Below are 23594 nucleotides of genomic sequence, written 5' to 3'. Positions count from 1 at the left end.
TATGCCCCTCAACTGTGAACACTGTGTTCTCTGTTACTCCATTTCCCAAAAATGAAGCGAATCTCTTGCTAATACATACATGGCTCAGAGGGCATTGGATCACTCTGTGAAAATGGGGTTAGAGAGAGATATAGAGATGGAAAAAGAGTCACATTGAGAGCTAGAGAGCACGAGGGAGAAAAAACTCACTGTATGATTCTGCTGTCGAAGGACGTCTGTGCATCACTAAGTGGGTGAAAGCATTACTGCCCTCTCCAGCTCTCCAACTGTGCAAATACAGATCCAAAAATAAAACTGATGAACATCCATAAAGTCAGACTGTATGACAGAGAGGGAGCATCAATCAGGCACAGCTGGTTCAGACGTGAAGGTCAAAACAACAAGTACAGAAATCAATCCTTCATTCTGTGTCATGTAAATGCAAATGCTTGTTTCTGCAAAGTCAAACACACAAAGAAAGGTCAGGACAACAAAAAAGTGTCATAGCCACTGTATTTAAAGCTCTTCAATGCACTACGAGCATAGCCCACCAATAAACAGCTAACGACAAAATAAATCTTTTCTAATCCATGTGCATTATCTATGATTTAAACTGAAATCGGTTAGTAATGCTAGTTAATACAGATAAACCAAGATAAAGAAGGGTCAAAGTTAAGAAAGTTAAGATCCCTAATGTCACTGGGTAAATACAAAGCATGAGTTACAGAAGAGAAAGCTGACCATTGTCCAACTTAAACAAACTCTGTGATATGCTAATTGAACATCATCAACAACAATGTAATAAAGAAAAATGTCCGACAAGTGAATTTAAACAGCTTGGCTTGAATAGAATAGAATAGAAATCATTCAAACTTGTAGACCTTCCAGTTTGATATAAAGAGTTTCCAGTTGGATTTAAAAAAGTGACAGAACTTATTCAGTTCAGCTCTGAGTGAGGTCCAAGGACATTTATCATGTATCACGATCCAAAACCTTAACAAGTGTGCTGGCTCTGCCCAGGCTCTAGCACGTTACATTATGCACAGCAGCCCCACCCGCAGTAAACCTGAAGGGCCTTCACATCAGACTGGTTCACAGGCCTGTACAAATTGTGACAATCATCATGCACATATGGCACTCCAATCCTGTCCTGAGGAAGAGTGCATAAAATATTACACGTTATTGGGCATCTAGCAAAAGCAAATATCAAATAATTTCATATTTTCTTTTCTCTTTTTTTTTTATCACAACTCATCTATTTCAGTGCTATTTGAATTCAGTGGACTAAATATGGCTCAAAACTGGATTGAAATGAATCTTTAGATCTGTGATTTAAAGATCCATGATAATGCTGTCCAGTGCAATAGAAAAAAGGCTTCTATCAGTGTAGGCTAGTCCAGTGCATGAGATAAATTTATATATGTGACCCACTTTTTGGTCCCATTTTTTTTTTCAACAACAGACCAATGAAAAAGGAATTTCCCAAAAACAGACGAGTCTTTAGAAAAACACTGTAAAATTTAGATACATTATCATCTGGCAAACATTTATTAAATGTCTTTGTAAAGTCCTGAAAATGTCTACAGTGAAGAGTCTTTGTCAAGCCAAACCTAGTGGCACATAAATCTTTGCAGCATTCAGAAGGCCCTAATGCTTTTGCTCCAATTTAATTTGTATGGTCTGACAAAGTTTCTGTGTCTCCATTCTGTCAATCACATCACCCCTGTAGTCTACAGCTTCCTTATTCAGGTCGGAGAAGCCCTGACAGTTGACATAAACCTGCCATCAGTCATCAGGTGAGCACACCAGGTGAAGTTGGTCTGGACTTCCCACGCTGCCTGTGCTGGAGCTTCCGTCCCCCAGGTCCCGGGCCACCATGCAGGGCAGGTTGAGCTCGGTGGACCCGCCGGGGCTGGAGTCACTCCTGCTGACACATTCCTCCTCCAGGACCAGGCACAGCTCCTTCAGGTCCAAATTCTCCTTCACCAGCCCGTCCTGCATGCGCTCCAGGTCGGCGAGCTTTTTCAAGTACCCGCCCAGATCCTCCCGCATCACTTTGGCCGCGTGGTGACCGAATAGTTGCCATTCCCTGGCCAGCTTCTTCACTTTGAGCCGGTCGTCGTCCAGGAAGCAGCACAGGTCCCGCAGCTCCACGTTTTCCTCCTGCAGGCGCTGATTGATGACTTTCAGTTCCCTGATTTCGAGGAGGTGTCCCTGTAGTTGTTTATTTACCTCTTTTATCAGCCGTCCTCGCTGGATGAGGGCTGATATTTTCTCTGATTCCTCTTTACGCAGCCGGCTCACCAGCTCCTCTTTGGAGCACGCCAGCAAATCCTCGTCAGACATTTTTGACAGTTCTCTACTATTTATTATTTCACCTTCGTTACTCATTTTCTATTAAAACGTAACACCTACAGGGTACCTGAGAATATTTTTTATAAACGGCGAGGTGTCGATACTTCAATGCCCAACACAGAGTCGTCACATCCTCATCTTCATCTTTATTCAGTGTCTGCCAGATGTCATGTATGCAATCACCACAACACCGGAGGCCAAATCAAGGCAGAAACATGTGATATCTTTATTTAGATGGCTTTCTTCAAGGCCCTGCGACTTCAGTCCCACAGCAGATCTTATGCTGAAGCCAATGTCTGTTCTCTGTGGATAATGCCTTAATGAGGTCGTGTGTGAAAATGCACCGCAAACCCTAATTAATGTCAATCTGTCATCCTCTCAACAGAAGGCTGTGTTCTCCAAAGGCCTCCAGGAATACAACTGTCCTTATTTTACCTCTTCTTGCAGTATTTTGAAGGCAACAGTCGCCCCGTGGGCTTTTCTGTACTGTCTGTATAAAGGCCCGGTCGATCCACGGAGGCTTAATCCAGCAGCCTCGGGTGCACACCCCGCAGATGTTGTGATTTTTACGGCGCTGGCATCGTCTCATCAGGCTGTGCTCCACTCGCCTCGGCTGAATGAACTCACTTCCCCGATGGCTGGACGAAGTGTCCGTACGGTGCAGAGGCTTATTATTAATATTATTTTACAAACGATTAATTACGCTTGCCGTATAAAAACAAAAATGAATCACAATCCAGTGTCGCCCATTATCCGCTCATAATAAATGCACCATCTTTGCTCATCCTCTGGAGCTGGACTGTTACCACAACAATGTCCGCCTCCACCACTTTCACGGCTGTGACTCCGCTAAGCAGCGAGCTGCGTGTCAAGCTGAAGCACTGACGGAAAACAATCTCTGCAACCTTCAAAATAAAGGCACCGACTTGTGAACTTTTAATGAGATAAGTGAGGAAATATTACAAAATAAAATTTGGGAACGAATTAAACTACGAAGTACATTTCTTACTTATTGCAGCATTTACTTACATTGATGGCGTGTTACTCTTGTTTCAATCCGATCATGTTCCTCAACAACGTTGGTTTTATTTTGTGTGATTCTTCCGGAAGTTGTAATTATTACGATGACCGCTATTTTGACACGTCGGTTAGATGGTAATCAGAAATATTTGTGGTTTCCTCGGAGGTTTCCAGTGGCTTTTCGACACACCATACTTATGGCATGGTCGTGAATGGCAAAATACAATCGAGCAGCTCTGTGATCCCGCTGAACTTACTCTGGCCATCACAGTTACATTATGAAAAACAGCAAGATGTGAGGATGAAGATCTGTTCCATGCGATCGCCCAGTTAAGAACTTGTGCGCCCCCATTTGGATTAAAAATCATATTTATTTATTTATTTTACCTCTATGATACTCTGAAAACGAAACAACGCGGATAAGCACAATTTACAAAGGAAATCAGTAGGAAATGCCTATGTGAAGCCACTTCCTGTGGGATTTTCTGTTGATAAGACTGATCTAAAAAACTAAAGACATGGGCTATAACCAGATAACCAGACCCCAGATCTTTTCAAAACACGAGAAACACAACAACGTCCTACATGCCTTTGGAGTTCACCACAGAGAAAGATACAGCATAATGTAGGCCTAGTTGTACCATGAGTGACTCCTGGTTGTAGGCCTATTCGTTTCTTTTCAAAGAACACTGGCGGAAAGTGTGACTGCAGGCTTTTTTCCACGGGTTTATGCTGAGGCATTCAGCCACATCCTTCCGCCCTCTGTCCCACCTCCATTGTTTCACTGAGGCCATAACAATATAGGGTGTTAACCGTGCAAGGGGGAGCCGGGGATGGAATCAGGGTGTCATGTGAGGTTAGAAATGAGTGGTGATGTGCACCGAGAGATCCGACAAAAAGACATGTTGACTGAGTCGTTTTTCCCCCATGTTGTGATTTTGAAGGACACATGCAGAAACACAGAAAGGGAGGGTGAGGGGAGGGATTTACAGGGATTTATTTAGATTAATCGCTAGAGGAAAAGAGAGCAGATTGTGTACACGCAGGCAGCAGGCAAAGCGCATATCCACTGATGGGGCCCGGTGCTCTCACAGAGTCCTATCTCTGATCTGACACATTTTAAAATAACCAAGAGCAGAGAAATGAAAAGGCAGAAATCAACAATAGGCTACTGCCTGAGGCCACAAGCGCTGTTGTAATTTGAGTCCTGACATGATTATCCATTGTCATTTGATGACTTTCTTACTTCAAATGAATGGGGCGTTTGAGAGATAAGACTTGGATCGACTCAAAGTGATAGATCCCAATTATGGAGTCTGTTAGTTTTACTAGTATAGGCTACCAGTTTTCTGTCACCATCAACTACAACTTAAACATAAAATTAACATCAATAACAAACAAATATAGCTAGAGAACAACCTAAAACAAGGGATCTATCATATTATAAATCATGCTTTCCGTAATAATACAAACTGCTGTCAAAACACTAACCCTAATTAATATCAGATTTTGTTTCACTGAGACCTAAAAAGCACTGTCCTGTACTTTATATGAGATTAATGGTATTGTCTGCATCCGTAAATTCAATCATAAAAGTCACTATTAGGCCTCACAGGTTATGTTCAGTTTATCCAATCAGGACCTTAATCCTGAAGGATAAAATAAGCCTAAAAAACATATTATGAGTAGATTTAATTAAAAATCGCTACTCATTTTGGAATTGTGCCAGGCTGTAGCTACCCAAAAATCGATGCAGGTGACGTCATCTTTAATGGCTCTACTGTAACTATAGCAACTACGAACAAGCCTCAGCCTTACACACGGATACATTTTTGTAACGCAAACGTTCGTTGTTACAATGTAGCGAATAAGAGGCAACGACGATGTAAGAGCAGTGGTGGAAGAAGTACTCGGATTTTTTACTAAAGTAAAAGTAGCAATAATATTCTGTTATAAATTGAATATCTGCATCCAACGTTTTAATAAAGTTTTAAATTATCGGCATTGTAATGTATACACGTACCAAAAATCAAAGTACTCATAAAGCTCAATTGCCCATTTCCAAATACTATTGGATTATAATTATTGATGCATTAATGTGTACAGTGATGTCATCACGTTTATGCTGCAGATGGTAGGTGAGGATTTATAATTACTTTATGTACTGCTAAGTAATAATAATTGTAGTGGAATAAAAAGTACAATACTTGCCACTGACTAATAGTGAAGTATAAAGCAGCAGAAAATAGAAATGCTCAAGTAAAGTACAATCTCCTCAAAACTGTATTTAGGAGCCCAAGCACAGTACTTCAGTAAATGTACTCAGTTATTTTCCACCACCACGTAAAGACGTACAGCATTTCCTGTGACGCCACAAAACCGGAAGTTCATGTTAGATGACTTCTGTTGTTGACACTGCGGACTCACGGCAGTACAGTGAAAACAGCTTTAGTAGATGTTCGTGCTTTGAATACAAACGTTAAAACCTGCGCCAATCTCCCGACTATACCTCCATGTTAAATTGCTCTTAACTGACCGTTTTGTTGCCTGGTTGTCAGTTTAGTCTCCGCTGATAACTTTGCGACGCAGCTAGCACAGGAGGCTAAGTTTCAATGGAGGAAGTTAGCTAATTAGTAAAACATGGATAGTCAATTTAAATTCAGCTAATGTAATCTAACGATATACTTTGCGGGTTTATTTTGCTTGGTGCTTAAAACTTATTTGAACAACACTCCAAACAAGGTAAAATGTCCCCCATGTCACTCTGGTTTCTGTGTTTGGCAGGTGATTGTTGAGCTAAACACTTCATGTTAATCACCTCGCGACTCTCTTGCTTCGTTGTCCTCACGCAGATGGCAGTGGAGCTGGATGTGTTCGTGGGAAACACCACCATCATGGATGAGGAGGTTTATCAGCTCTGGCTGGACGGACACACAGGTATGGGTCACACCATAGATGTATGGGGTAGCAACATATCAATCTGTGTATTAAAAAAAAAAGCAGCTGTAAGTATCACAATCCAAATGTTAAGCAACAGTTAACTAAAGCATCAGATTTGGGAAACAAATTGGTAAAAACGAAACATATAATTACCTGCTCAGTTATTGCAGCATCTACCTCCACATCCTGCACACTAGTAGCAACCAGTGTGAATCATGAAGTTGCAGTAGTCAGTTAGTCCTGCTGTATATTCACCCCACACCAGTAGCTATGTTAGTTCAGGCTATTACATATAATCTCTGAACAGTGCTTGTTCGATTTTTTTTTTCCACCAGTGAATGATGCAGTGAAAGTACGAATGGAGGGTGGAGTGCTGGAGGAATTTGAGGCCAGCGCAGATGTCCTGCTGAGTGACACCATGGACCAGTACCGGACTTTCCAGATGTGTGAGCGTCTGCTGCACAGTCCAGCCAAACTAGCCAACCAGCTCCTGTTTCAGATTCCACCTCATCGACAAGCCATCCTCATAGAGAGGTGCAGTAATGATGTTCTCATTTATTTGCATTGAATTATCTGATGTGTTTCTGGTGTCTGGCTGACAACTTTGGATCAAGGATTTATGTATATTTCTATCTTTTCTTTCTTTGGAATGAGCATCTTTCTTGAACTAGCTTATTCTCTTCCCAAGGCAGATGCTATTATGGTATATAATTGTTATTAAACACACTACTTTGTTCTTGTTGGCTGACATTGTAGATGAGAATATATTGTCACAAACTTCCCCTTTTGCCTCTGTGTTTCTTTGTTTAGATACTATGCTTTTGATGATGCATTTGTCCGTGAGGTCCTGGGAAAGAAACTCTCTAAAGGAACCAAGAAAGACTTAGATGATATCAGTGCCAAGACAAGTGTGACACTGAAAAGCTGCAGACGACAAGTAAATACATTCTGTGCTCCACAATGACTGTTCATATGTATTATCAGTTTTAAAATAAGGAGTCTGTTGCTGTGTTGATACATTTCACCTCTGAAACATTAATTTTGTTGTGGTTGCTCTGCGTTTCTTCTGTGAATAGCAGGTTTCAACGTTTCAAGCCTTTTGCACAGTTTATCAGTCGGGTGATGGGGCAGCTGAATGTCTGCAGTACAAGAACTGTGCTGGTTTTATACAAGTCATGTTGTTGTAATTTAAGTAAATCTCCTGCGTCATGTGTTTAATTTCAGTTTGACAACTTCAAACGTGTTTTTAAAGTTGTGGAAGAGCTGAAGGGACCCCTGGTGGAGAACATACGTCAGCATTTTCTTCTCTCTGACAAGCTTGCAAGGTAATCAATGAGAGGAGCAGAGTTCAAGCCTTCCAAACTCAGGTTAATTTTTCGAAAAATTGTTATTGCTTTAGATATGTTTTGTTGTGGTTTTGTATTGTTTACTAATTCTGACAAAATCTCACATGAAAAGGCTGGTATTCAGGATATCCAAAACAACTAAGTGCTATTTAATTGTCTTGTCCTGTTTTTTATCTCCTATAATGCTCTGCTTGTTTCAGGGATTATGCCGCCATTGTTTTCTTTGCCAACAATCGCTTTGAGACGGGGAAAAGAAAGCTACAATATCTCACTTTCCAGGACTTTGCTTTCTGTGCTGGTCTGCTTATCAACAACTGGACCGTTGGGGCCATTGGTGAGTGATTTCTTCTGTTTTCTTTGGCCATTTTGCTGACATTCAATGTGAGACGCACGTATACCATTTTTTAACAGTTATGTAACACATTAATCTTATTGAGCTGTTTCAATGTGTCTTAGTTTGAGGGTTGCAGAGCAATAAAACATTAGTGGTAAATCCGAGAAGAACAAAAGACATTTTGAACCTTTACGAAAGAATTTAAAAAGGGCTTCAGGTAAATATAGCACTTGAGAACAAGAGGTACGCTGTATATGCTGGTTAAGTATTACGAATAAGGAACATTTTTTAGAGGAGTGCCTCTGTCAGTGAGGCCCACTGACCACCAGAGGTCCTGCAGGTTTTGCTGGTCCTCATTAAAATAAGGGTGAATTTTAAATTTGTAAGTTACCAATGAAGAAAGTGAGAAAGAGAAACCAGATTAGGCAGAGTCTGAGTAATGACGTAATTGAATAATTGTAAGAAAAAGAGTATCTACTCATAATAGTCACAAGAAAAAAAAAACATCCTTTAAGTTGATTTGACAGTGTCTGACTTTCTGAGTTTTCTTTGTAGATAACATGGTGGAAGACATGGATGTCGATCTTGATAAAGAGTTTTTACAAGAGTTGAAGGAGCTGAAGATTTTAATCACGGACAAAGATCTGCTGGATCAACACAAAAGGTAACATAAACACACAAAAAGATCTACACTTTTTTGCTGACTACAAAAAATGTGCCATTTTTCTAAAATGTTTTTATCCACAGTCTCTTTTTTATTTCTAACTCCACTGTTTCTGTTCACTCTGTTCAGTCTGGTCTGTACAGCTCTCAGAGGAAAGACTAAAGCTTTTAATGAGATGGAGGCTAATTTCAAGGTGAGAAACATTACACCTTCATCATATCCTAAATATAATCAGTTCGTCACCTCTGCAATGAAAGAGATGATTGTTTTTGAATTTTAATCTCTTTTTCTTTTTTTTCTTTTTGTAGAATCTTTCCAGAGGCCTTGTCAACATTGCTGCAAAGTTAACTAACACAAAAGATGTCAGAGATTTCTTCATTGATCTTGTGGAGAAGGTTTGTGCTTTATCAAAATGCAGTCTCTTTTTTCTCAAGTGTTGTAAGCAAAGACAGACCATCCAGCCCAGATTTTTCTTAGGCCTGTGCCAACTTTAAAGTCTGCTTTTGAGACGGTGTGATGTAACGTCTCCTCCCCTCCTTTTCTCCTCCAGTTTATTGAGCCGTGCCGTTCAGACCGATGGACAGCTGCGGACATGAGACTCTACCTCACTCACTACACCAACTCTGCACACATACTTGACACATTCAAGTGAGTTAATGTGCTTTTATTCTGTAAAATCTATCAGGCAGAGCATGGCACCAACCCTGCCAGGGTAATCAATTCCCGAGGGGGCGACCAAAGCTGAAAATACAGTCATGATTTTGTAGAGAGCTTTGGAGAACTTACCAATAACCGAATAAGGGTATGCATTTTGGCAGTCATTAAACACTGCTCAAGCATAAAGTTGGTATGTTAAAATCCTCTAATATTGACGTTCTACCAGTGGGTGTCACCCTATCTAGCCCTGATTTCTTAAACTGTAGTTACCTTGTTTCTCATGCAAACACTCAGGAATGTAGTTAAGGGTTTACACAGGCCTGCACCACTACATGCTTAACAAAGAGATATTCATAAAAAGAAACGTTGACCCCCCACCCTCCCCATTACACCGAGTGGACAAAGATTGCCACATTTACTCTCTTCACCCAGATTTCACAATTACAGTTTGTCACGAGACTTACAGTACCTCTTTGCTCCATTTATTTACAGTGTACTCTCTTTCTCTCTCTGTTTTCTGCCCCTCAGACACCAGGTTGTGTGGGACAGATACATGGGTGTCATCAAAAGCTGTATCTTCAAAATGTATCATGACTGAAGTGTGTTTCGTTGCAGCTCACCGCTCTCTTCTCCCAACTCCTCCTCTGGTTTGTTTTCCCCCCGCTGAAGCCGTTATCTTAGCCCTTTAGTTTGTGCTTTCTTTGTTTGCTGATGAATTTTTCTTCTCGAGCTCCATTATTGCTCCCCATTTACTCCCCTAGTTTCCATACATTGTCTGTAAATTTGGTTTGTAAATAAAATTAACGTATTTACATCAAAATGTCATTTTGTTTTATGTTATCATTTTATCTACTGTGTTATATGGAAGTTATATTCCAGAGATCAGAGGTTTACTGATCTTGTGAGTGTTGGATGGAGATTAGACACAGACAAAGAGAGGGAGAGATAAATCGCAAAAGTGAAGATGGAAGATTTGTCAGCAGTATGCACCCAGTATGCAGTGGTATTAGTGTTTTAGATATAAAATGTGATCAGCAGACTACGTGTGTCATGAATTGACAGCTCTGCCAGTGTTTGGGGTGTCTGTGTGTGGCCATTGGAATAAGGGACCAGCCAGGGGGGCACAGTTGGTCCATTTAGGGGGTTGTCAGTGTGACTTTTAACAACATCCCTTGTATTGACAGCTGCCATCTCTACCACCACCCAGAAACACAGGACAGATAAACAATCAGAACCTAAGTAAAGGTCTTTAAACCTACACACTGGAGGGTTACTTTAATAGAGCTGGATGAATATAAGTAAATACAGTAATGACTCCCATAATTTAAAAAATGGTGTGATTGTGCTTACTAAAAATATAAAGTATGTCTATTAAAAAATATTTGGTTATAAACTTTAATGTGGGCAATCATTTTGTAATGGGTGTTACATTTCTTATGTGTCTTGGAAAGAAGCCTGCAATTATACTAATGTTGATGCTGCTCATTTAATTTTGAAAGGGCTTTTATTTTGTGGGAAGCACAGGGGTGACCTTTAAGTTTGACTTTAATTTGAGTCAAGACTAACATGACTAACGTGGGTTAAGCAACATCTTAAACAGTTTGCGACATAACAGACGGCAACTTTTGCAAGAAAAAAAATTACTGCCGGAAATGATTCCAAGTGCAGTAATGGATTAGTCATATGCAAACACAGAGCAGCAAAGTTAGAACATTGGTTTGGAATAATTATAGCAGTTTATTTTCAGTATTTTATCCCAAAAGCGCCACCCGTTTATTCTGTGAAATAAGCTGACAAATTTTCCGAGTAGGTCTCCACACACTCTCTCTCCTCTCCACTCTCTAATTTTTGTCCACATTCCATTAACTTCTCTCTCCCCGGCTATAAATATCCTGCATGTCAGATTGGACGAGAGCAAGGGCTTTAGACGCTTTATGGAAAAAAAAAAAAAAGAGGACAAGATGGGGGAGGTAAGTATAGATAGATGGGGGGTAAATGGGAAAAGGGAAGGAGGAAAGGGTAGGAGAGCTTGGGGCTTTTGCGAGGGTTTAGTTTAAATGAAACCAGGTGTGTTGTGGGACCCGTAAGAGGGGCATTGGTTAGGAAGATGGGGGGGCATATGTGTGTGAATCTGTGAGTTGTTGTTCCGCCTGCGATTTGGACGGATTTGGAATTTTGGAATTTGGGCCGCAGACCAGGAATTTGCATCCTGGGGGGTCAGGGAGAGGGGGTTTGGAGAGTGGAGGATGGCAGTGCAGGGGGCCAGAGGGGGGGTAAGAATGGGCTGTCTCTCTCTCACTCTCTCTCTCCTCTCCGTCTCTTGCTCTCGCTCGCTCTCTCTCTCTCTCTCTCCCTCCCTTTGCATGTGTTCAGCTGCTCCAGCTGTCGGTCTCCCCACTCACTCTCTCAGGGTCATACAGGCAGGAGTTTAAGGGACCACTTCTGTACGCCAACTCAGCCGGGACGACAGCAGCCAGCAGAAGGACACACTGGTCAGAGGGAGACTGGGAGACAGTAGAGCCACCGGAAAAGATTCCTCCGTGAGTTTTCCTGTGTTCTTTTAATGTCTTAATCAAACGAGAGACAAGATTTGTGTCAAACAGTGAACTGGCGGACGACTTATCATGTTTGCGAGAGTTGTAGGGAGAAGTAACGGAGGTGAGATGTACCTCTTACCCACTTTTCTGGTACAGGCCATACACGTCACAGTTGCACCGCTGCTCTGCTGTCTGCTCTGCTGTCTGCTGTCTGCTCTGCTCTCCCAGCTACACTTGGCTCCTCACAAGAGTCAAGATAATGTGGCACACAGTCTGTGTAGTTCGCTTCTTGGCTCTGTGTTTGAGACTGTAATAGGGGGGTAGACAGGAAGAGAGGCAATGAGTCACACGGCATGTATTATTGTACAGTATATTGCAAAATTCCTCCACCTCATCCCTCTTGTACAACTTTTAAAGTCAGTGTCACGATCTCAGTTTTGTTAGTCATTCAGTGGAAACTAGAGTAAGATAATAAGTTCTAAGTTGAATTTTCTGAAAAAAAGCAGCCATTTCTGTTGAACAAGAGGAACAGGTGCCAGCATCCAACACACACAGAAACAATCTTAAAACCTGGATGACATCTCAGGCAGTGTAGCATGCTGCCTGCATGCTGACTGTTTGACAGTGTATTTTATCACAGTTTATACAGTTACTCCTAATAGCTAACACATGACAGCTCCACCACTTTTGTAATGACTCAAGTGGGACACGAAAGGCAACAGGAAGGAGCTCAGTTCCCCTAAGCCCATCACCTCATGCTACATTGTCTGCATGTACTGATACATCCCAGCCCTTTAACAGTCTTTCCAGAGGGAGTCACAGCAGCATGGACACTGGGATTTGTTAGTTACAGTGTGTGAATTTCTCCTGCCGGCCGCTATCCGTCACTAACTGTGGAGATTCTCAGAGCAGCAGTTAGCCCGTGTGTGAGACGGAGACTCCCTGATTGTAAAGGTTCACTGCCACAATGGTAACAGAGCACAGCTGGAGTGTGCTGGGCCACCATGTTCTCAGGCTGCTCCACGCACAACCGAGCATAGCAACACAAAGCTAGCTATGTATACACTACAAGACATGACCATCCTTCTGTGTGTGTGTGTGTGTGTGTGTGTGTGTGTGTGTGTGTGGTCTAACTGTGTGTTTTTCCTGGTCTCTATGTGGTCACTGTTATAAGCCCCCTGACATTTTGCTTGTTAAACTGTGCTGACTGTGTGAATTTAAAAATGGGTCAGCCTTCTGTTACTGAGGCCAAGACAACCTCCAAATGGCAATTATATTCGATTGGAATTATTTTATCATGAGTATCATGATGTAATGTGAATAAAGCACACAACAGGTGTTGTGCGGTAGCAGCAGCGTTAGCGAGGTGGTGTTACAGTGAACCTGTGAACAGTGAACCTGTGTCTCTGTCAGCGGTCGTCCAAACCCACACGGTGAACTTCTGCACCACGGCCACATTCTTTGACATCCTCCTACACAATGAGGAGAGATGAGAGGTTGGGGGAGCAGTAGCTGGAGATCTGGCACCAGCTGTCTTTTGTGAACCATGGGGGGTTTCCCAGAACCTGATACTCTGGGAACCACTGCCGTGGCAGGGCATCCCAGCTGAGAACTGGCGCCCGCATCCTTGCCACGGGCATTCCAGAGGTCCACCGCCACTTGATCTCCAGCGGCAGCAGGGCAACACCCATGCATCCCTGCTGCCCAGACTCAGTAGCCAGTGAGTGACTGGACCCTGGACTGATGGTCAGTTTGTTTTTGGGTGGTTTTGGGTTGCATTCTTACTGGTTGTAAGTGGCTGCTCGGCCAGTTCAGAGAGGTCACGTACTGCGGCAGACTGATTGCACAGTGGTATGTGTTACCGTCTGTGCTTACAGGGTGAAGGCATGTTTTGCTGCTTTTCACCACACAACGGTCACAAATGGCCCGTGATGTCATCCACTGGGCATTTGCGGGTGTCCACGTCACCCTGCGGACTTCTATTTGTTTCAATGAGAAATACAACAATAAGCAGAGCCTGTAAATGTGGCCTCTGGAGTTTATATCAGAGCGTGTGTCTATGCACGTAGACAGGCAGTAATTACAACTTTCCTGTCATGTAGTTTAACTAGAGCTCACTGACTTTGCAAACATCACTTGCTTAGAATATTTTTTTTAATTCCTTCACTTGGCCTGTTTTTTTCTGGGTCTTTTTGTCTATGGGAGCTGGAATAAGTGATTTGTTTACGCTAAGAGTCAGCTGAAACACTTATAGCTTCTCTCCAGGAACATTAACTGAGGGATGGTTGTGTCTCTGCTGGGAGAAAAGCCAAGTCCTTCAGAGCACAGAGCAAATACACATACATAATACACTATAAATCTACCTCAAAAATACACTACACTCTACAGAACATTGCAGAAAAGACCAGTGGTGGTGGAAGGACTCAGACCTTTAAGGAAAAGTAGCAATGCCTCAATGTCAAAATACTCGGTCCTGCCTTTAAAATTCTGTTTAGTAAAAGTACATTAGTCAAAATGTACTTAAATTATTCAAATTAAAAGTACTTTTTATGGCTAATGTCCTCTTTCTGATTGTTAAATTATGCAGATCCCAGGGTCCTGAGAGATTAGAACATTTTAGTCTTGGGTTGGGTTGGGTTGGGTCTTGGGTTGCGTAAATTACGATTTGAATACTACTTTTTCTTTTATTAGTTTTGTTGCAGGACCTCATGTAACTACCATCTTAGCTTTACTGAGCAGCTCTAATCAGCCTCATAACTGGAAACACCTCTGTGGGAATGCAGGGCCTTTAATCTATAATAATACATCATATTTCATAAGTGAATCATATGTTTTATTTGTAAAAATCAGAGTAACTAATAACTTTAGCTGTTTAAAGTACCATAAATGGAAGCACTCAATTAAAGTATCTAAAATTGTACTTGAGTAAATGTATTTAGTGACGTTCCACCACTGACAAAGGCTGATGCCCTCTTACATTACAGAGAGACAACACAGACTCTACGGAGAAGGAGATTCCCTTTCACAGAGACAAATTAACTTTATGTTATGTTAGGTTTATCACAGAGACTGAGCAAGAGATGCTGTTGTGAAATATTCAGGGAATTGCCAGGATTTATGAGCTCCCACCGACGCTGCTCTCATACACAGTAAACCCAACCTGTGGAGGCAGCGCTGCAGCGAGACTATCATTCCACTGAGTTGTAGTTGTGCCAGTCTGCAGACACAGAGGGCTTTCTGTGAGCAGCTAATATGAAAGTATTTCTGTGATGTTGACTTTGTTATTTTCAGCTGAAGGATGGAGTACGTCACAGTGTTTATGTTTTCACCTGGCAGACTGATTTATTCCATTTATTCTTGCTGCGATCAAGGGGGAACTGTTTGGTTGACAAACAGTGAACCAAGGCCAAGAACCTAACTGTTTGTGTTTTGACTGACTACTTAAAAATTGACTGAGTTGATTTATCCATTTCAGCTGTGGGAACAGCTTACAGCGCCCGTGTGTTTTGAGACTGAATTGAACCATTTTGTGATTTCTAATGTAGTCTATTTTTGTCTTTTTCCACCTCTCTTCCTCTCTTTCTCTCTCTGAAATACAGATACCACCTCCTGGCTGCTCTGTAGATCACAAAGTCTCATCTTCAAGGCACTGCTACCTGTCTGATAGTCGTGTGAGCGTGTGTGTGCGTGTGTGTGTGCGTGAGTGTGTTTGTTTGTGTGCATGTTGTACGTGTGTTCCTGTCCCGTCTCCCACCAATTAATGCATTAGTATGCAGGGTGTTTGTGTGTCAAACTTGTGCGTGTGCATATGTGTGTCTGTGCTCCTCCGCAGTGCTATTTCACAGCCACCTACAGAAAGTGACACCTACACGGTAAGGATGGATGAATCTCTCTCCCTCCTCCTCTTCTCCTCTCTTACTCCTTTCTTTTTCTTTGCATCTTCTCTTTTATTAGATATCACACCTGTCAGGTGATGTTACATCTTTTTTTTGTGTTGAAATGTTGTCCTCAAATCCTCTTTATTACCTCTTCTTCTCCTTTAATATTCCACAGCCTTTTTCCACCACTTCCAACATTTTATAGTAGTCCTAACTGGGGGTAATTTTAGTTTTAATTCCATGTTTCTTTAGGCCTCCCTTTTTCTTTCCATGCTGCTCACAGCAATATACTTTCTTCCCAGAATGATAATGACCCTTTTTCCAAACTGTGGCCTCCCAGTCTTTGTTTTTGAAGTGACATTTGGCTTGAGGAAAACAGTTTAAAATGTCATACTTCCTTTAACAGCAGCAGACTTCTTGTCTTTTTGGCCCAGCGCTCCTACATGAATACAGAGGAAACTAGTTTCTCTCTTTTTTTATGTCCCACTACTGGGGAATTTATTATGTATTATGAATATATTATGCAACTTTTTCTCAGAGGGACTATTCACATCTTTCTTTCCACCATTTTCTCACACTCCTCTTCTCTCTGCTTTTTGTAGGAATGCACAGATGGGTATCACTGGGACCCTCAGACTGAGCACTGCAAAGGTAAAGCTCTCTTTTACCTGCGGTTATTGCACCTCAACGCCCAATTATTTTGTACAGTAACAGCTTTGGTTTTCTTCTTCTTCTCCAAGGCCTGTCCTGTCTTTTTGATTGATTTCAGTAATTAAATATCTGTCTCTGCCTCTCCTGTCAGACATAAACGAGTGTGAGACCATTCCAGATGCCTGCAAAGGGGAAATGAAGTGTTTCAACCACTATGGAGGGTACCTGTGCCTCCCTCGCTCTGCGTCAGTCATCCCAGCTCCAGAGCCCCAAATCACGCCCACCGAGCCCTTTAACCCCTGCCCTCTGGGCTACGAGCCGCAGGGAGACAGCTGTGTGGGTGGGTGTCTGGTTTGTAGGTCTGGGGGTTAGGGGTGGACAGGTGGCAACAGGATGAGTGATCATTAAGCATGTTTGTGTGTGTGTGTGTGATTGTGTAAATTTATTGTCGACGGCCACAGATTGTGAGGGACAGGTGGCCGTAGCAGGTGTTGTGACTGGAGGCAGCGTGTTGCTGCAATCTGTGTGGGTGTGAGTTAGTATGAGTCCACGGGGGGGCAGACAGACAGTGTAGGAATGTGGAAGATTTCACACGAGGACAGCTGCTGTGTTTTAAGAACCAAGAAACCTTCTTGTGCCGGAGGACGGCGAGGCGGTCATCAGGGTCTGCATGAGACAGCAAATATGACTCAACATGATGTGTTACTCTCAGCTGTCGGGTGCAAACGAGGGGAGCAGAACGGCCACTGTCTGCCCTCTAACAATCACAGTCTATCGGTCAGTCAGGCTGAATGATGCCGTGTTTGCTCACAATAACTACAGCTTTGACATGTGTGCCCCCTGTTTCACTTCACCCACAAACACAGATGTCGATGAGTGTGAGCGAGATGAACATGACTGCCAGCCCAGCCAGCAGTGTATCAACACCCTGGGTGCCTTCACCTGCCAGTGTCCGGATGGTTACCGCAAGGTTGGCACAGAGTGTATTGGTGAGATAATGTGAATTTGTCCTTCCACTGGTGTAGCGAAGTAGGTTTGAATATGGAAACTCAGAGAAATGTTTTACTGCAAGGCCTGTGGTGAAGTTAGTTATAGCTGCATGGTTGAGCTAAATAACCTCTTATTTCTCTGTGTCAGACATCGACGAGTGCAGGTACAGATACTGCCAACATCGCTGTGTCAACGTCCCCGGTTCTTTCTCTTGTCAGTGTGAACCTGGTTTCCAGCTGGCAGGAAACAACCGCTCTTGCATTGGTGAGTGATGCAACCAATAACGGAAGAAGTATTAAGATCATTTAGGACACTCTTTTCTTTCAATCATCTCTTTATAATGAAAGTTATTTCATTTTAATATTTTATTCCTATATGTACTATCTTACAAAGATCTTCGTCAGGCTTGGTCATGTGCCTGACGAATAAATGAAAGCCCTCTGAAAATCTGTAACATTAAATATTCATGGCTGAATTAATCTGTTTAATTTGTTGCGGTTTGATCACATTTGATTGACAGTGGCCTGGCAACAGTAACAACAACCCTACAACTGTCATTACATATTGATTTATAATTTATAAATTCTCATTGGTGCAGGCGTAAAGGGTGTGACATCAACTCACTTTAAACCAGTGAGAAAAACAGCATTGATAGAAATCCCTTGGTGAAACCAGAAGTGTTTCAACTCTGGCAGTAAAATAGTTCATGTTGGACCGGTTCATTTGTAGTAATAATCTGACTGAGGAAATGTGTTTTCAGGGACTTTAAATATATTTGGAGCTTTAATTCTGATTTCTTTCTGAGTTTTTGATCCAGAACCTATAAAAGGTTTTGGAATGTGTTTCGCTTTCCAGTCTGTTGTCCCACAAAAATTACGACGACTTTATACAACATTTAAATGTTACCTCTACAGTGTACAATAAAATCTCCATTACCTCCGTTCAGATGTGAATGAATGTGACATGGGTGCCCCCTGCTCTCAGAGGTGTTACAACACATATGGCACCTTCCTCTGTCGCTGTGACCAGGGCTACGAGCTGGGGCCTGATGGCTTTGCTTGTAACGGTAAGAGACCCTCCCTGTCTGTCCTTCTGTGTAAATCTGTCTTTGATGGTGAACAGTTAATAAAACCCGAACTTGTAACTTGACAGACATTGATGAGTGCAGCTACTCCAGTTACCTATGCCAGTACCAGTGTGTCAATGAGCCAGGCAAGTTCTCCTGCGTGTGCCCTGAAGGATATCAGCTGCTGGGAACCAGACTATGTCAGGGTAAGCACACCTGCCCCCATTTCCTCTCAAAACTAACACCTTCCTCTCTGTGAGTCAATACTAATTCATTCTTTGACAGCAACTCTGTTCCTGTACACTTGTTCTGTTCGGTCAAACATCACAAGCTGTCTTTCCTCTGCAGATATAAATGAATGTGAAACAGGTGAACATCAGTGTACTGAGTCTCAGACGTGTGTGAATATCCACGGAGGATACCAGTGTGTGGACACCAACCGATGCCAAGAACCATACATCCAGGTGTCTGAAAAGTGAGTGACACCTCATGAAAGCTTGAGTGTGCCCATACACAAACACACACTTTCACACACCTTTTCCCAATTACTCAAATATGTGCTGGCCCTCGACTGAGAATATAATCAGTCCCTGTATTGAGTATGGCGCAAAGTGCAAGATTACCCCAATTACTTTTTCCACATATGAGTCCAACTTTGCAACCTTTTCTTTTGAACACGGTCCAGTGCAATAAGAAAACTATTACAGTTGTGAACAAGTGTTGGATTGGTAACAGGTGTGGGTCACTATTAACATATCCCTGAAGATTTGTTAGTATAAAATTCATTTTAGAAAAACATGAGGGAAAAAATGGCTACTGTTCAATATTTGTTTAGATTTTAAGAGATCTTTACTCTTAGTCATATTACTCCCTCTGCTGGCTGATTTATGAATTACTGTTGCTGTTTCTCTGCTCTTACCGTGGTGGATGGACTGAAGGGGCCAAAAGAGCTCAGGGCCCCTGGGTCAGAGCCTCTGTAGTGGAACATTTCTTATTGTAAAGTCATTTAAACAATGTTGCACAATGACTACTAAAAGATGCAAAACGATGGCAGGCACGGACACAGATTCGCCACAAAAACAAGCAAAACTGCAGCTAAACAGATGCAAACTGAGCACAAAGAGACCCAAATCACTGACCTTTTTTTTTTTCTTCCATTGTGTGCGTCCAGCCGCTGTGTGTGTCCCGTCAGCAAGCCCGCCTGTCGAGATCAGCCTTTCTCCATCGTCCACCGCTACATGACCATCACCTCGGAGCGCACCGTCCCCTCCGACATCTTCCAGATTCAAGCCACCAGCGTCTCTCCGGGGGCTTACAACACTTTCCGCATCCGCTCCGGTGATGAAAACGGAGACTTCTACATCAGGGTGAGTTACAGAGCAGAGCATGATGAAGAGCACGATGTGGCACTGACTTGATTGGTTATTGTTTCGGTTGATCTCTGCAACACAACCTGTGATCAGACAGTCTGGGTTACATGGATATATTGGGACAGGACAAACATTTTATTTTAACATTGAACACTTGTCAACAGGAAGTTGGTGAATAGTTAATAGTGTGGCCCAATTATCAACAGTTGCAAAATATTTTAAATTCAGTATGACTTACATTTTCTGGGGATACAGTTATCTTTGATGTCCATCACAAATAAACGCCGATAAACCTGCTTATAAAATCAGAAACAAAACAGCCGCCTAATCCCTCCAGAACTTACCTGAGACTCAGCAGGGTTTTAAGTTTTCCTCAGTATCAAAGTAATTCACTGATAATTATCAGTACAGCCAATATAACATATAACATTATCCAAAAAGCTTTGTAGACAAAAATGTATTTAAATATACTGATATTTAAGCTCATATTCAATATGTGTAGTTAAATTTATATAATATAAGATGGCCAAAGTGAACATTGAAAATTGGGCTGCTTGTATGGTGATTGGGTGTCTGACCTGTTTTCAGTCAAATCTGGCAACACTGCCTTCAAAATGATCATATAGTTGAATCAACACCTCTTTATTGCAGGGCTGTCGTATCAGTTTTGGGTAGGTATACCTTGTAAACTCTCCTTTATTCTAAAACAATATTGTTAATAATAATACATTTTACTTATGAAGGGCGTTTCTGGATGCTCAAACATGCTTTACATGTATTGTTGGTATAGAAATTCAAAAACTCACCCACACACTGACAACAGTTCCCTCTGCAGTAGAAATTAACTCAGTCATATATTTTTTTTCTTCTCCAGCAAATCAATAATATCAGTGCCATGCTGGTGCTGGCCCGCGCCGTGTCGGGGCCCAGAGAGTACACGTTGGACCTGGAGATGGTGTCAGTTAACCCTCTGCTGAGCTACCATGGCAGCTCCGCTCTCAGACTCTCCATCTACGTCGGGCCTTACAGCTTTTAAAGAGGAAGAAGAAGAAGAAGAAGTAGAAGAAGAAGAAGAAGAAGAAGAAGAAGAAGAGGACCTGAGGGAAACAGAAAAGATGGAGAGAAAGAGCTGGGGAGAAACATGGATGCAAACAAAGGAAAAAGAAGCTGTAAAAAGAAGTGGTCAATGCAGTTCAACCAATCACTGTGATGTTACACTCTTAACGTTTTGTACTTAGTTGTCCAAAGAAAAGCCACACATCGGTCCGCCCACCATACTGCGTGTAAGAATATACATACAGTACAGTATACAAATACATGTAGCAGTAAAGTCTCACAGATAAACAGCAGCCTTACAATAATTAATCCTGTCAAATTGTTCCTTTGAGTTTAATCTGTCGGTTTTCCTGTTCTCTAGGATGAATCATGTTTAATGTTATTTTGCCTGAAAGCATCATTCTGTGGTCAGTGTGTATCAAAGGGATTTCTTCTCTTCACACGTGTTCAGGGTGATAACAAATCTGTGCCGTCTGCCGTCAGGTGGAGAGATTCACGCCCAGCGTCAGTAGATTAATCTGTTTTCACCAGTTTACATCCTTATTTTCAGTTCCACTCTGTTTGTCACTTTATTCTTGTCAGCCCTGTTTCCTGTTGACAGACGTGATTCAGCAACCACTCAGATCAGACCTCAGCATCCACTCTCCTCCTTCACCCTCCACTGTTCATTCCTATGTTCGAGCTCTCTGTAACTGCCATTTGTCGGATTGTCACGTTGCTGATCGTGTTGTACTTTGTTTTTATTTTGTTTGTCAAAGATTTGAACCCAAGTAAAACAATATACCTTTACATCTCTGCGTCACAGTGAAACTGATCAGTTTCTTTCTTTTTGGTCTTTTTATTCTGACGCACCATCCCTCTGAAACTTCTAATATTATTTAGCCAAAACAATTTGTCGATCAGTCGATAAACAGACAGATCGCCAACGATTTAACATTTTCTACTTTCAGTTTCTCTGGTGTGAGGATTTGCTGCTTTCCTCTGTTTTATATATTAATGTAACTGAATATCTTTTGATTTTAGACTGTTGATTGCATTCAGAAAGCTTTTTGACTACATCACCTCGGGCTGTAGGAAACTGAAATATGAACATTTTATAGACAAAATGATTAATCGATAATGGAAATAGTCATTAGTTATGGCTCTAATAATCTTTATTGACAAAGTTGGGTGAGTGTTCCTATTTGAAGCCCAGCATTATTGTTACATCATTAGGCCTTGCAGTATCGGGCTGTGTTGTTGCTCCGTACGTATGAGTTTTGTCGCTTGTTCAAGTTTGTTGTCAAGTGTAGGATGGGCTCAAAGTTGCCCCTTGTGGTTGTTGGGGGAAAAACAGCCACTCTAACTGCCAAGTACCATTGTGTGTTTTCCACACTCAGCCTCAGGGGGCAGTAGTGAGGCCATTGAGACTTGGCCCTCCACTATGACGCGAAGACGCCGCACTAGAAAACGTAGTTGAACAAGTGAAACAAAGGTGAGATTTATGCTTTATCAGAAGTGTTTTCAAACCATATATTTTGTTTTAACAGGAGAAAAGACTAAAAAGATGAAGACTTGACTGGCAGGTTTGGCAAATATATGTCTGGTTAACTGCCCGATGTCAGCTGCTGCCCTGATCTCTTCCAGACGATCATCCAGGACTGTCCTCTGAGTCCTGAACTAAACCATCATACTGAATCCTCTGACAGGCTCTGACACCATTTTCTAATGTGCCTTTAAATCTTTTCTAATGTGCCTTTAAAACTTTAACGCAAACAAAGGTTTGTCCTGGCCCTTAGTGCTACACCATATTTATTCAGGCAAATAGCCGGCGCCTGGCTTGACACACGGCTCACTCAGTAGTCGCAGCCATCATCCCTGCTTGTCCAGCTCCACTAGTCTTAAAATAGCCACCAGTTGTACAAGAAATGTTTCTACATGAATCTCTGATGTATTGCAACTTTAAACTGTGTTTTATCTAGTTTCATTGTATTACCAATAGCCACAAGTAAGTAGCCACACTGGTATGAGGAGTTTTAAGGAAAGAACCTGGTTTTAATATGAAGCGTGCGTATGTAAGAGTGCAGGCAAGTCTATGGGGTCATCAGGTGGGCACCCTATCAATAATTCACTGAGCTGGGCCCACGACACAGAGGAGGGTCACCAGTGTGTTCAAATATCCCAGAACTACCTCCCTCTTTACCTGCACCCACACACTCAACAAGATATATTCACTTCTGTCTAAACATCACCAGCTAACATCCTCGTGACTTCTGTCCTGTCCTAAACAAGATCCATGCTAAAATACTCTCCAGTCATACAGAAAAGACAGGAAATATCTCTCCCATCTTCACACATGATCTAAAAATGTTTGATTTCTGTGTGAGGAAGAAGGGGATTAGATCTTGTATCCACTTCCTAACATCCCTTAAATCAGGAGGAAAGGCAGCAAATGGCTGCAGTATAAACTGAACAGGAACGAAGCTCTGCAGCCTTCTGTTCTATTTTTACTGTCACAGCACTTCACTTGTGTGTTAACTGATTCTACTGACCCACACAAAAAAGAAAAAAAAAAACTAAGGAAAAAGAGAGAGAGGGAGAAAAAAGAGAGAGGGGAAAGCCCTTATTTTACAGTCCACTGCTGTCTGCTCCGCCCAGTCCTACACACAAACACACACAAACACACCACACACACCTCCCATCTGTCCTCACTGGGGGGGTGGGGGGTGATGACTCACACACACAGTGCTGTTTTATGTAACTGGAGCAGAC

General features: G+C 42.1%; 3 protein-coding genes across 3 annotated transcripts; 2 read left to right on the top strand and 1 right to left on the bottom strand.

Moving 5' to 3' along the window:
• Positions 1-475: 475 nt before the first annotated feature.
• ccdc85b (coiled-coil domain containing 85B) lies at positions 476-3245 on the bottom strand. Its single transcript, XM_023421626.2, has one exon. It carries the CDS (start codon positions 2368-2370, stop codon positions 1765-1767), a length of 606 nt encoding a protein of 201 aa, XP_023277394.1. The 5' UTR covers positions 2371-3245; the 3' UTR covers positions 476-1764.
• Positions 3246-5741: 2496 nt separating this feature from the next.
• On the top strand, positions 5742-10115 carry fibpa (fibroblast growth factor (acidic) intracellular binding protein a). Its single transcript, XM_023421633.2, has 11 exons — positions 5742-6096; positions 6207-6291; positions 6630-6828; positions 7105-7231; positions 7519-7619; positions 7841-7974; positions 8530-8638; positions 8768-8831; positions 8947-9033; positions 9189-9286; positions 9824-10115. Exons 2-11 carry the CDS (start codon positions 6207-6209, stop codon positions 9891-9893), a joined length of 1074 nt encoding a protein of 357 aa, XP_023277401.1. The 5' UTR covers positions 5742-6096; the 3' UTR covers positions 9894-10115.
• Positions 10116-11633: 1518 nt separating this feature from the next.
• efemp2a (EGF-like fibulin extracellular matrix protein 2a) lies at positions 11634-21632 on the top strand. Its single transcript, XM_023421679.2, has 11 exons — positions 11634-11835; positions 15432-15704; positions 16313-16361; positions 16513-16701; positions 17228-17350; positions 17499-17615; positions 18298-18417; positions 18504-18623; positions 18766-18892; positions 19589-19784; positions 20662-21632. The coding sequence occupies exons 2-11, from the start codon at positions 15603-15605 to the stop codon at positions 20821-20823; spliced, it is 1305 nt and encodes a 434-aa protein (XP_023277447.1). The 5' UTR covers positions 11634-11835; positions 15432-15602; the 3' UTR covers positions 20824-21632.
• Positions 21633-23594: the final 1962 nt, after the last annotated feature.

Source organism: Seriola lalandi, unplaced genomic scaffold, assembly GCF_002814215.2.
Source record: "Seriola lalandi dorsalis isolate HSWRI2012SDOR001 ecotype SW California unplaced genomic scaffold, Sedor1 jcf7180002054673, whole genome shotgun sequence".
Classification (NCBI taxonomy): domain Eukaryota; kingdom Metazoa; phylum Chordata; class Actinopteri; order Carangiformes; family Carangidae; genus Seriola; species Seriola lalandi.
This window is presented reverse-complemented; position numbering and strand designations above follow the sequence as displayed.